The sequence below is a fragment of the Eptesicus fuscus genome, chromosome 17 (assembly GCF_027574615.1).
Source record: "Eptesicus fuscus isolate TK198812 chromosome 17, DD_ASM_mEF_20220401, whole genome shotgun sequence".
Classification (NCBI taxonomy): Eukaryota; Metazoa; Chordata; class Mammalia; order Chiroptera; family Vespertilionidae; genus Eptesicus; species Eptesicus fuscus.
This window is the reverse complement of record NC_072489.1, coordinates 19,987,301-20,000,220: the sequence shown is the minus strand read 5'-3', so window position 1 is coordinate 20,000,220 and position 12,920 is coordinate 19,987,301. Positions and strand designations below refer to the sequence as shown.

Sequence of the window (12,920 nt, the reverse complement as noted above, 5' to 3'; positions counted from 1 at the left end):
ACCAGCCCTCAGCTGCCACCCTGAGGCTCCTATTAGACAATCAAGTGTGCTGCGAGGGAGGGACCAGACAGAGGGGGCAAAGTTTAGTCATTGAACGAAGCAGCCTGGAAGTATTTAATCTGTAGACCCAGTTCCCCAGCGCCTCCAGCCTGAACTGGAAGTGGGCAGCCCTCTGAGACCAGCGAGTCAACGGCGCAGAAATCTCTGACCACCTCAGGAGAAACCACACGTGGGGAAAATGTTTGCGGTACACTTGTTGGCCTTTTACTTCACCAAGCTGAAGGAGGACCAGATCAAGAAGGTAAGGACTCGGGAGGCTGAGGGCTGTCTCCCTCTGCACTGACAAGTCCGGGCCCTGCCTACACCCGCAGGGATTGAGGAGAGCTTATTGGAAAACACGGGGAGCACAGGACCAGGAAAGCACTCACCGAGGGGGAAGAGGAAGGGGATCTCCCACAGGCTGGGCATGGCATATTGTCCGGAGCCTGGGTCTCACTCAGAGCTTCCAGGCAGATACCAGATGGGAAGGGGATGCGGAGAAAGTCTTTAGAAACCGTTTGGGTGGTTTGATGTAAGGGATGTATGAGAGGCGAGGGTAAGAGGAAAGGAGAGCCATTCTGAAACGCTGAGAACTTGTATTGACGTTATTTTTCATGTGCTTGAAAGAATCTAAGGAAGGCACCAGAGGGATGTGAGGGTTCATGTACACTCATCGAAATACTTACTTGCATGTGCTGTTTGCGTGGTAGACTACTAATGGTGTGCATTGTTTTGCCACTTTGTCCAAGAAACCTGCCTACAGAATTCATTCCAAGGTGACTGGTTAAAAGTTGCCAAGGCTCAACGGGGGGCCGCTGGCATTTTCCCAGCTGGAATGAACTCAGCCTGTCACTCGGGTGGCCACTCCAGCCACACCAGCTCAGGGAAGTCCTCCCCGCAGGTGGACTTAGCCAAGGTCACCCAGGGGTTTAAGGTGGTGCCGGGGACGAACCCGAAGTTGCTGACTCCTCCTCCTGCATTCTTTCCCTTGTGCCGGGATGCCTCTGGCTTTTCCAAGAGAGGAAGCACGGGCTCTTGCGGCTCTCTCGCGTTTGGTGGGATAAACTCTCACTAAATCCCGTTCATTAGAGAGTTGGGTTCGAGGTTATAGCAAATCCTAGAATAGTAGAAACCCATCAGGTGTAACCTGTCCTAGTTTTCACTCGGTGATTAGATTCATGAAGCCCTTTATGGCTTCTTGAGGTGGGACGTGCTGTGCAGCCCTGCGTAGGACTTCACTTTCTGTTCTTACCTGCTTAGTAATGATGAAACCGGCCCCCAAGGGGAGTCTTTGGACCTTGGCACCTGTAGTTCGGCAAACGAGTTTCCTTTCCTTGGGCCTCTGTGGTGGTTCATCTTTTGTTACAGCCTCGAATCGGGCGGGTGTGACTGTCCGCCAGCCCCGTGCAGGCTCAGGAGGCCCCTGTGAGTGGGAGCGCAGCTCCACTGGTTGGTTCCAGGTTCTTCTGGCTGGAGGTCAGCCTCTGTCAAGGCCCGGAGTGGACCCTTCCCCGCCCTGTGGGAGGCAAGCAAGCTTGCGAGAGTGAGCTGAGCAGGGGTAGCCGGGAACGCTGTAGCCACCTTAAGCTAGTGACTCACCAGGTATCAGGAGTCCTATGGGAGGCTGGTTTATGGGCTGCCGGGATGAGTCACCGAGAACACTGCTCCATGTGGTGGAAGCACACCTGGTCAAAAGGCACCGGCTGCTCCCACTCCCCTCAGGTAGCCGGTCCCCTCCTTAGTTCCCTGCTTCCTGCCTCTGGAGCTGCCGAGATCCTGAGCCGCACTTGCTGCTAGGGTTTCTATTCAGACCCTGGAACAATTTGTTTAAAACTCCCTATACCAACATTAAAACAAACAAAATACAACCTAATGAAGGGAAGAGAAGGAAGGAAGGAAGGAAGGAAGGAAGGAAGGAAGGAAGGAAGGAAGGAAGGAAGGAGGAAGGAGGGAGGGAGGGAGGGAGGGAGGGAGGGAGGAAGGGAGGGAGGGAGAGAGGGAGGGAGGAAGGAAGGAAGGAAGGAAGGAAGGAAGGAAGGAGGAAGGAAGGAGAAAGGGAGGGAGGGAGGGAGGGAGGGAGGGAGGGAGGGAGGGGGAAGGAAGGCTACTCTGATAGCTTCCCTTCCAATTCAATATATTGACATTATTTGACCTACAGATTACATTGGGCTGGGCCTGGTCACTGACCCGGAGATTGCTCACTCATAAGAAAAGGACCGGTTAGATTTTCAAAGTGTTCTTTCTATAGTTTAGAAAGTCAACATTACGAAAAGTGGAAATGTCACCTTTAATCCCACCCCCTCACAGGTGTATTTGTGTGTGGAAGCCTGCGTAGTCTTTTCTCAAAGCAGATGTTTTTACAGTTACATTGTACATACAATTCTGGACGTGTAACCACTTATGTACATTTTTCCATTTCTTTATAATTATTTTAATATCTTTCCAATATTTAATCAAGTTGGCTATGCCATAACTTTCCCCTTTTGTTGGACAGGCTATTTTCAAAAACATTTTTTTAAGCAGTTAAAAAATGACTGGCTCAGTGACTGACGTCAACCTATGAACCAGGAGGTCATGGTTCAATTCCTGGTCAGGGCACAGGCCTGGGTTGCAGGCTTGATCCCCAGCAGGGGGCGTGCAGGAGGCAGCCCATCAATGATTCTCTCATCATTGAGGTTTCTCTCTCCCTCTCCCTTCCTCTCTGAAATTAATAAAAAATACTTTTAAAAATTGCTGTAATAAACATCAGTATGTATTTAATGTTCTCCACCTTTGGGATTATTTCCTAAGGATGGATTCCCAGTAGTGAAATCACTGGGTCAAAGAGTTGAACGTTTTTATGACTTTTTAAAAATTATTGTTAATATATTTTTAATATATTTTCAGAGAGGAAGGGAGAGAGAGAGGGAGAGAGAGAGAGAGATAGAAACATCAATGATGAGAGAGATTCCTTGATTGGCTGCCTCCTGCACGCCCCCTACTGGGGATCGAGCCCGCAACCCTGGCATGTACCCTCAACTGGAATCAAACCTGGGACCCTTCAGTCAGTCCACAGACTGACACACTATCCACTGAGCCAAACCAGCTCAGGCTTTTTATGACTCTTGATTCTTAATATGGGACCTTTGGACCATGTGGTCACTAAAGTGCCCTGCAGCTCCCCCATCTGTCACTCCCTCAGCTCTGAGCTTACCTTTTAAGTTCGCTCTTCCTCCGTGCTGCTTGCCGGCTCTTTTGTTTAGCAGATACCCCACGTCTAGTTTGTGCGTCCCTCCAAAGTGGGCCTGGTTGCAGCCACCCAAGCACCTCCTGAAACATGTATGTTTAGTGCCTGAAACATGTAGGCCTGGTTACACAGGCCCAACGTCTCCTATCTGAGTCTAAAATATAAGGTCCCCCCCCCCCATGTATGTTTCATTCTTTCCTTCTGGCTACTGTACCAGGTGCTATGAAAGATACAAAGAATAAATTAGAAACTGTTCCTAAGTGGACACTCTTTCTGTCCTAACTTTAACTTATAGGAGCGGCAGGAGCAGTAAGCAGCCCAAAGCCCTCAGTGATGGTTAAACTGTAGCTCTGAGGTTGAGCAAAACTGAGCAATAGGTTTAGGGGCGCTGTCGGAGGGGCCCAGGGGCGATAAAGGGGCAATGTTGGTTCTTGTGCACATCTCACCCTTCCCAAGCCCCAATTACTTGGGTCACGTCCCTTTTGTTGGTTTCCCCATGTGCGTGGCAGTGCCAACCAATTAGTCATGAACAGACTCAGGGTGAGCGGAAGTCCCTAATGAAGCGTGACCTGGTTCCGTCCTGTCTTCTCCACACGCTGAAAGCCCAATTGTCCTGTTCTGGTAATGGCCTCTGAGGGTTTTCTGGCCTCTCTTTGGCCCCAAGTCCCTGGAGCCGTGGTTTGTTCCACTGGCCTGGGTGTCTGTATCGGCTCTGACTGAGCTGGGATGCCCGGCCTCTAGGCCTGTCCGATGGTCGGGCACCTGTCCTGCGATGAAGCTTCATGTGGGCCTTGTACTCTTGGTATAATTTGTCTGCTGGGCTTGTGGGTCCTGCACGAGACTGTGAAGCAAAACCAGGCCATGTGGTGAGGACGTTCACTGTAGTCCCAGGGCTGCCACGGACCTGCAGCTCTCCTCATGCTGCTCAGGGGCTCTGAGCCTGCGAGGCCTTGTCGCAATAGGTGCAAGGATTCCTGCCTCACCTGGCACCTCAAGGGCTGCCATGGAGAGCAGGTAAGGGACATAGTGAAAGCACTCCCTCAGAGGGCTGCCGTGGAGAGCAGGTGAGGGACATAGTGAAAGCACTTCCTCAGAGGGATGCCGTGGAGAGCAGGTGAGGGACATACGTGAAAGCACTCTGTAGGCTGCAAGCATGTACTTAGCCTTAGATGAAAGTGTGGGAGGGCAGTTCGTCCAGAAACCTGCTGGCATCAAGTCTTGTGACCTGGACGGGCAGAGAGGCCACTCAGTATACAAAGCAGGGGTGGCAAGTGCAGACGCCTATGCCACTGCCCCTCTTCCTGCCCCGGTCAATAGTCCACCCCAGTGAGCCCTGGGAACCCAGGTTGCCCCCACCACATGATGAGCAGGGGGAGGAGGCTGTTCTGCCATTCTTTGTTCTTTATACATATGTTTTTATTGATTTTAGAGAGAGAGAAAGAGAGAAGAACAGATAAAAACATCACCGATGGACTGCCTCCTGCACATCCCCTACTGGGGATCAAGCCTGCAACCAGGGCTATGTCCTAACTGGGAATCAAACCAGTGACCTCTTGGTTCATGGGTTGATGCTCAATCACTGAGCCACACCAGTTGAGCTGTTCTGCCATTCTTGATGTGACATTGTTACCTTCAAGTGGATGGAGCAGAACCAGTGATTTTTATAACTTCCCTCCATTGGGGGATCCTGGTTGCCTGAGTGGTATCATGAACAGACTCAGGGCAATTTGAGCTGGCTTTAGAAATTAGACTTCATCTTAATTAGAATAACTTCTGTTAAAAACAATGGAGAGGGACCGTTTCCCTCTCCCCACGTGGGAATCCGTTCTGTGGGACTCTTCCCCCTCCCTACGTGGGAGTCTACTTGTTCTTCAATAAATTTCCACCTTTCCTATACCAACCCCCCCCCCCCAACACACACACACACACACACACACCAATGGAGATGTGAAGGACTAGATTTTAGAGAGTGCGGTTGGAAACTGAATTTAGCTCTGAGCTTCCTGGCAGGCCGTAAACAAAGGGAAACATGTTTGGATAGATAATGTCATCATTGGCTAAAAGAAAGCTCCCATGTGTAGGAATTCCAGGTTCTAGCTACAGCTGGTCTTTCCTAGAGGAGAGACAACGGGACAGAGTGAGGGCTCTGAACTGGGAATTAGAAACCCTGAATCTTCCTCAGTTTTTGCACCTCCACTGTCCCATCAGAAAAACGGGGGAGTCGTTTCTTCCTCAAAGCTTGCCCTTTGGAGGAATAAGTCCCACCTCCCCCAGCCTTTCATTCCCTCTGTTCTTCCAACTCCCTTCCTTGTCCCCAGCTTGAGGATCCGCATCACTAAGCGGTCCCCTTGCGACGTGGGCGTGGGCGTGGGCGTGGGAATGTGCAGCAGCCAACCCTGGCCACCCCCTGTCTTTCCAGGTGGACAGGTTCCTGTATCACATGCGGCTCTCCGACGAGACCCTTCGGGACATCATGGCGCGGTTCCAGGCTGAGATGCAGAGGGGCCTGGGGAAGGACACCAACCCCACAGCCTCCGTGAAGATGCTGCCCACCTTTGTCAGGGCCATTCCCGACGGCTCAGGTGAGGGGGCCGGGCTGCCCACCTTTGTCAGGGCCATTCCCGACGGCTCAGGTGAGGGGGCTGGGCTGCCCACCTTTGTCAGGGCCATTCCCGACGGCTCAGGTGAGGGGGCTGGGCTGCCCACCTTTGTCAGGGCCATTCCCGACGGCTCAGGTGAGGGGGCTGGGCTGCCCACCTTTGTCAGGGCCATTCCCGACGGCTCAGGTGAGGGGACTGGGCTGCCCACCTTTGTCAGGGCCATTCCCGACGGCTCAGGTGAGGGGGCTGGGCTGCCCACCTTTGTCAGGGCCATTCCCGACGGCTCAGGTGAGGGGGCTGGGCTGCCCACCTTTGTCAGGGCCATTCCCGACGGCTCAGGTGAGGGGGCTGGGCTGCCAGGGATCTGATCCCCCCGGGTCCTCCCTGGCTGATGGGACCTGAAGTTTGCTCCTGTGCCTTGACTTACCTCTTCAGCCCTCTCCACGTCACCCCCACCTCCAATGCTCTATGCTTCCTCACACTCAATACCAACAGCTTTGAACCAAGCTTCAAATGTGCCTCACGTTCTCTCTGGCCCGTGGCCCACACACTCTGCTCCCTCTCCTGCTGGACATCTCAACGTTCTTCCCCTGGTGCACACCGCTCAGCTTTTCTGTCTCAGTGGAGAGTGCCCTGCCTGCGTCTGGAAGGCATCTCACGCTGGGCGCGACGCTTGCCACCCGCTGAGTATGCGAGCCTCCCGGCGTTCTGAGCACCTCGCACAGTGCCCGGTGCTACTAGGCCCTGAGATGTTTGTGACTGCACATAAAGGGCTTTTCCTTCCTCGGTATTATTTCACTCCAAGGCGTCTAGAGTCTAGGCTAATAGTAAGTATTGGAAGATGCCATGACATAGTAGATAGAATATTAAATGAAAATATTCAAGAATCCTGGGTTCTAGGCCCAGCTCTGCCATTCCTCAGTGACCTTTGACAAAACGTATAGTCTCAGTTTCTCTATCTGTAAAATGAGAGAGGTGGCCTATGTATTCATTTTCTGTTGCTGCTGTAATAAGTTACCACAAGTTTAACAGCTTAAAACAACACACATTTATCCTCTTACAGCTGTGGATGTCAGAAGTGGGAGTGGGTGGCAAGGGCCATAATCAAGGTGTGGGGGAGGGCCACAAGCCTTCTGGAGGCTCAGCGGGGGGCCTGTCCCTTGCCTTCTCAGCTGCAGGAGGCTCCTGCATTCCAGGGCTCGAGCCTCTCTCCATCTCCGAGCGAGCAGTGCACCATCTTCCAATATGTCTCTGACTCGCCCTTGCGCCCCTTCCTCACTTAAAGACCCCGTGATTCACCGTGAGCCCCTCAGATCATCCATGATAATCTCCCAACCTCGAGCTCAACCGATGAGCAATTTTGATTCTGTCCGCAACCTTAATTCCCTCTTGCCATTCATATCCACAGGACCCGGGGATTAGGATGTGGGCATCTCTTCGCTTACCGCAGTCTAGAGACCTCTAGAAGGAATCTGTGAGGCTCCATACAACTCCTCCATTCTCAGCCTCTGGGAAAAGCCATCGGAGGAATAGGAGGAAGGAACTGGTGTCTACCAGGCACCTCCTGTGGGCCTCACGGTCTCACACAGTCCCCGGAAGAACCCCGTGGGCAGATGAGAATACCGAGGGCCAAAGGGGTTCCCCAGTGTCGGGGTCCCAGTGCTCCAACCAAGCTCCAGCGGGGGCTTTGGGGCTCCTGAAGAAGCAGGGATTAAAGTTTGGGGGCCTTCAGGGGCCTGTGATTGGATTAGCCAGGTTCTGGGCCCCCTTGGGACAATGCCTGGGTCAAAGTCGTTAGGCTCTGCCGTTTGAGGGGCCCTGGGCACTGTGATGAGAGAGGCCTGTTCCCTGGCAGGTGGGTGGGTGTGCAGGGTGGGCAGTGTGCCACCCGGAGGAGCATAAGCTTTGCAGGGAGACTCTTCTGCTTTGACATCTTGCCCGGTTCCTGGTACTTTTGCTCTGAGAGTGCCGAGGGGACTGTGGTCCTTGACGGGTCACCCAGCTGCTGGGAGAAGCACCTTAGTCATGGGGTGTGTGTGTGTGGGGGGGGGGGGGGCGGTGGGGCAATGGGGGAGGCACCAGGGCAAAGTCCTCCTGGCTTCCTGTGCTGGGCTCCTCCTGCAGAGGTGTGTCCCAGAGGCATCAGAAAGTGGCCTTTGATGGTCCGGAGCCTGCAGCCGGATGTGCCTTCCGGGAGGTGTGGAAGTGAAACTGACCAAGCTTTAGACACTCCCTCCTCCTCAGGCCAGGAGACACACCTCCGTTCTCCCCTGTCTCCTTGGAGCCTCTCATCATGCAACAGCCCTTACCCGTGACCCTGTTCCCGGGGGTCCCTGCGCCCAGAGGCCTGGGCAAGTCCACTGCGCTCCTGTCCTCCCCCGTGAGAGGGCAGTTTGTCCCACCAACTTCAGGGTCATTAGGAGCAGATGAGGCGGGAGTGTCTCAAAGTTTCCAGGCGCTGTCCCAAGTCCCAGTAACTGTGAGCTGGTGGTGGTATCTCATGGTCACTCACCAACAAGCAGAACTCTGCTGACCCCTCGGGGCCGGCATTTCAGAAATGTATACGGTTTCAGAGCAACCCCTCTGAGTCCTCCCCCGGCAGTTCCCGCGCCTTTCCTCTGAACCCAGCCCAGAGGGGTGGCCCGTGTGAGCTTTGGTCCCCGTGTGTCAGCCAGGGAGCTGCATGGGCTGTTCTTACAAACGTGCCTTAAGAGTGTTGTTATCGCAACATTTCAGTTGACTAGCAATTTCCCTCTGTGTTTATTTCAGCAGGAGTGGGTCTGAATGGCCAGCTGGGGCCAGGGCTTCAGTCAGGAGTCAGGTTTTCCCAGGCCTGGGGTCACATGGCACAAAACAAGGCCACTCGGTGCCTGGATGTCTGGGCATGGCTTTTCACTGACATGTGCCTTCGGCATGCGTCATGACACAGGCCTGGTACATGCAGCCACTTTTCAGGCAATTTTATAGAGAGGCTTGTTGGTTCAAAGGTTTGCACACCAGAGTTCTCATCCCACATCTGTGGCTGGCGCGGAAGACACTGGCAGGGGTCCTGGGCAGGAATTCTGTCTGGATCCCGAGTTGAGGTCATTAGGGGGGCTGCCTTCCCCAGCATGTGTCGTTTCCCCTCTTACTAATCGCATCTGTCTTGCGCTGGGCTGGGTGGTGTTACATTTTCTCATTTTGAAGCAACTCTGGCCCCAAATATTAAACATCCTTGGCCCCTTACGGGCCATCATTTGGTCCCCGTCTCCCTTCCCTCCTGGAGCATTTTGCCCTTGAGACAGAGGCTTGTATGGGGCTGTTTCTCTTCCCTGCACTCCCCCTCCCTTCCCTCCATGCCTTATCTGCACTCCCTGTGCTTGGGGTAGCAGCTCACTCTCCCCAGCTGTGAAGGCTAGAATAGGCCCCGCCCTCAAGGCCCACCTCTCCTCCCACCTGCCTGAAGTTTGCATTTGCCTTCTGGGAGTGGGCAGGCCCTGAGAGACTTGGGTCACCCCTCTCTTCCTCACCCCCTCATCCTCCCCCCCCCAACCCCCGTTCTGCCCCTTACTGGGAGGGCTCAGGTCAGTGGCTCACACCTGGGTGGTTGTGAGACTCAGTGACATTTCTTACCTGTCCAACTTCTCATGCACATCTTGCCATGTAGCAGACCCTCCACAGCTGAAACTGTTTTGTTTATTTTTTAATAGAAAATGGGGAGTTTCTTTCCCTGGATCTTGGAGGATCTAAGTTTCGAGTCTTGAAGGTACAAGTCTCTGAAGAGGGGAAACAAAAGGTCCAGATGGAGAGTCAGTTCTACCCAACACCCAATGAAATCATCCGTGGGAACGGCGCAGAGGTACGGGGCAGGGCTCTGTGGAGTGGAGGCGCCTCGCTTGTGAGTGGCCGCACTTTAGTCCAGCGTCCCGCGCTTTCTCTCCTCTGCAGCTGTTTGAATACGTGGCTGACTGTCTGGCGGATTTCATGAAGACCAAAGGGTTGACGCATAAGAAATTGCCCCTGGGCCTGACCTTTTCTTTTCCCTGCAGGCAGACTAAGTTGGAAGAGGTAAGGCATGGCTGGGGGAGCAGAGAGGGGAAGAAACTGTGCAGGGTTTGGAGTTTGGGGCTGGAGAACGTGTAGGAGTCAGGTTGGGAACGGGGGATCAGCAGGAATGAATTCTCTTGCTTGTTATTTTCTTTTTATTCTTGTAAACGATGAAGTGAACATGTGAGGCAGAGCACTGGTTAACGTGCTGCCTTGGTTTTACATCCACGTGGGCCCAGCGCAGGGATGGAGTGGTTCTCACCGGAGCTCCGTGGTTCTCAGACCTCGGCTGCATCAGAATCCGCTGGAGGACTTGTTAAAGTCGGGTCCTGGGCCCCACCGGGCTTCTTAATCAGTGGGGCCTTAGACCTGCATTTCCAACAGGTTCCCATGTGACCAGGATGCCGAGGTCTGACAGCCGAGGAGATAAGAGTGGGAAGGCTCAGGGAATCTCGCCTCTGCGCCCTTAGGAGGAGGGTCGAGGTGGGGTCACCGGGTGACAGTGTTGTCGAGCAGACACCTCACCTGGGATGTGGTCTCAGCTGCGCCACTAGCCTGCTGAGGGCTCAGGCAATTGTCTCCATGTGCCTCCAATTTTCAACTTAACAGGGAGATGTCAAACCCAATTGTATGTTAATCTGTGAAAATAAATAAGGTCCATGTAAAAGGAGAATAAGCTTTCTGGGGCCAGGGGTCACGGTCAAGAGTCAGGTCTTCCCGGGCCACACCTGTCTGGGGTGGGGGCCCATGATCCCCTGCGGCACATATGGGTCGTGACCCCAGCTGACCGTCATTTCCTGGACCACCTCGATATCACAGACCATCTGTCCGGGGATGTGTTTGGTATTGTTGACTATGGGTGGCGGCGAGTGGCAAGGAGATGGGTTTCACGTCCCACAGACCTGGCTCTGAATCATGTTCGGAAAGTTGTGTCGCCTGGGCCGGGACGTGGCTTCCTGAGCCCCGGGCTTTCTCATCTGTAAACATGGTTAATGATATTTACCCGCTGGGCCAGGTAAAGCCCAGACAAACACCTGCCACGCCCAGCACTGTGCCTGCTGCCCACTGGTCGCTGCAGGACGAGGACGCTGTCCCTGTGGGACTTGTCTCTTCCCGCGTGGGACCTTGTCCCATTCCTGCGATGCTTCCGGAGGGCAGCACTGTTTTGTGTTGTTCCTCTTCCACCCCAGGCTCTGGCACCGAGTCCTGTTTCTCACGGTGCCCGATCACTATCTGACAATTGAAAGGGGCATCAGTCCTTCACTTGATTCCATTAAATGAGAAATTGCCATCATCTGTCTGTACAGGGGGTGGGCTGAAGTTTACTTTTTGTTATTTGATAAAGAAAGGGCGGCGGGAAATAGTATGAAGAAGGGTTCAGGGAATGTTAGCAGAGGCCAGGCGGAGCTTTGCTCTGCTTCATTCCTGTCTGGCTAGAAGAGCAGAGGTGCCGGGGTCAGTAGAGGAAGTGGAAGGAGGAGCCAGGAGTCAGGACTGAGACTGGATTCACCAAACAGTGCAATACCTCTTCTCCAAGCTCAGGGACAGAGACCCCAGGAAGAAGGAAGAACATTCTCAAGCTCTGTGGGAGTTCATTTGACTTTGAGAACCAAACTTGAATATTTTCTTGTTTTTTAAAATACTTTTAAATTGATTTTTAGAGAGAGAGGAAGGGAGAGGGCGAGAGAAAGAAACATCAATGTGGGAGTGGAACATCGATCAGCTGCCTCCTGATCAAGCCCACAACCCAGGCATGTGCCCTGACTGGGAATCGAACCAGCAACCTTTTGGTACATGGGATGACACCCAACCAACTGAACCAATAGGCAAGCCAGAGCTTGCCTATTTTCTTGGTAATTAGGGGTGAATATGGTTTGTTCATACAGGATCTTTCAATAATAATAGTAAACAGCATACCTCAGATTTTAACACTGTATCTTGTACTATGCTAAACTCTTTATGTGTATAATCTCATTAAAATAAAAAACAATCATCTGAGGTAGATATAATTATTTTCACTTTATATTTTAGAAAAACTGCAGCTCAGAGAGGTTGAGAGGCTTGTCCGAGGCCACACAGCCAAAAGGGACTCAGCCCGAGCTCAAAACCTTCCTGATCAAATTGCCTTTCCAGAAGGACACAGCTCTAGAACTTGGCTTAGAATGCCAGGAAAGCATTTTGACCCATTTGTGTCAGATTCCAATAAGGATTTTTCAAGTGACATTTAAACTAGGGAAGGCTGCTTGATTATATCGAGGAAGTGAGGACTGCTTTTTCTCATCAGAGTTAAGTTGAATTGCTTGTGTTTTATAAAATGTCCTCCAGCGGCCTCTCAGGGAAGCCGCAGGTTCGGGAGAAAAGCTCACACAGGAGATGAAGGAGTAGTAACAACGGAGCGGGCACAGCTCGGAACCACGGTCCTGCCAGGTGTCGGCTTTGTGACACTAGACACAGCTCTTGGGGAAGGAGGGCTGGCGGCCCTGTCAGTGCAGAGGCGGTGGGCGGGGACGCCTTCAAGAAGAGGTCAGGCTAAGGGGCTTCTCCTTGAAACGAAAACACGATTAAAGACGATAAAAAAGGGCCTGGGAATTAAAGAGGAGGTCACTCTGCTCATTTTTTTTTTTAATGAGGAAACAGAAAAGTCGTAGCTGAAGGGAAGTTTCTGTGTGTTTCTAATGATAACATGGCGATACTACTTCAAGGCAGGGAGAACAGAAAGAGAGGGAGGAGAGAGAAGAGTAGAAATTGAAAAGTTTAAAGAAGAAAGTAGAAATCACCTGTCGTCCCAATCTTCAGAGATACCCACTACTAACTAGATTGTTAGTTTTCCCTCCAGTCATGTCTCTATTAAATATTGATGTTATGCTGTATATGTAGTTTTTAAAAATATAGTTCTATGTACTGCTTCCTCCCTCTCCCCCCGCCCCCCGCAACAGTACATCACAAGCATTCCCCACTCCTCCACGTATCCTCCCCACAACAGGTCCCACATTGTCCCAGCCCCTCAATGTCTAGGGTGAGGCAGGGAA

General features: G+C 52.6%; 1 protein-coding gene across 2 annotated transcripts in view; it reads left to right on the top strand.

Moving 5' to 3' along the window:
- The first annotated feature begins 238 nt into the window (after nt 1-238).
- HKDC1 (hexokinase domain containing 1) overlaps nt 239-12,920 on the top strand; it is a 37,092-nt gene continuing 24,410 nt past the window's right edge. For both annotated transcript variants that reach the window (XM_054728775.1, XM_008145434.3), the window contains exons 1-4: nt 239-301; nt 5,685-5,847; nt 9,555-9,703; nt 9,793-9,912. In XM_054728775.1, coding sequence (XP_054584750.1) covers nt 239-301; nt 5,685-5,847; nt 9,555-9,703; nt 9,793-9,912 — 495 coding nt within the window. The remainder of the gene's footprint in view (nt 302-5,684; nt 5,848-9,554; nt 9,704-9,792; nt 9,913-12,920) is intronic.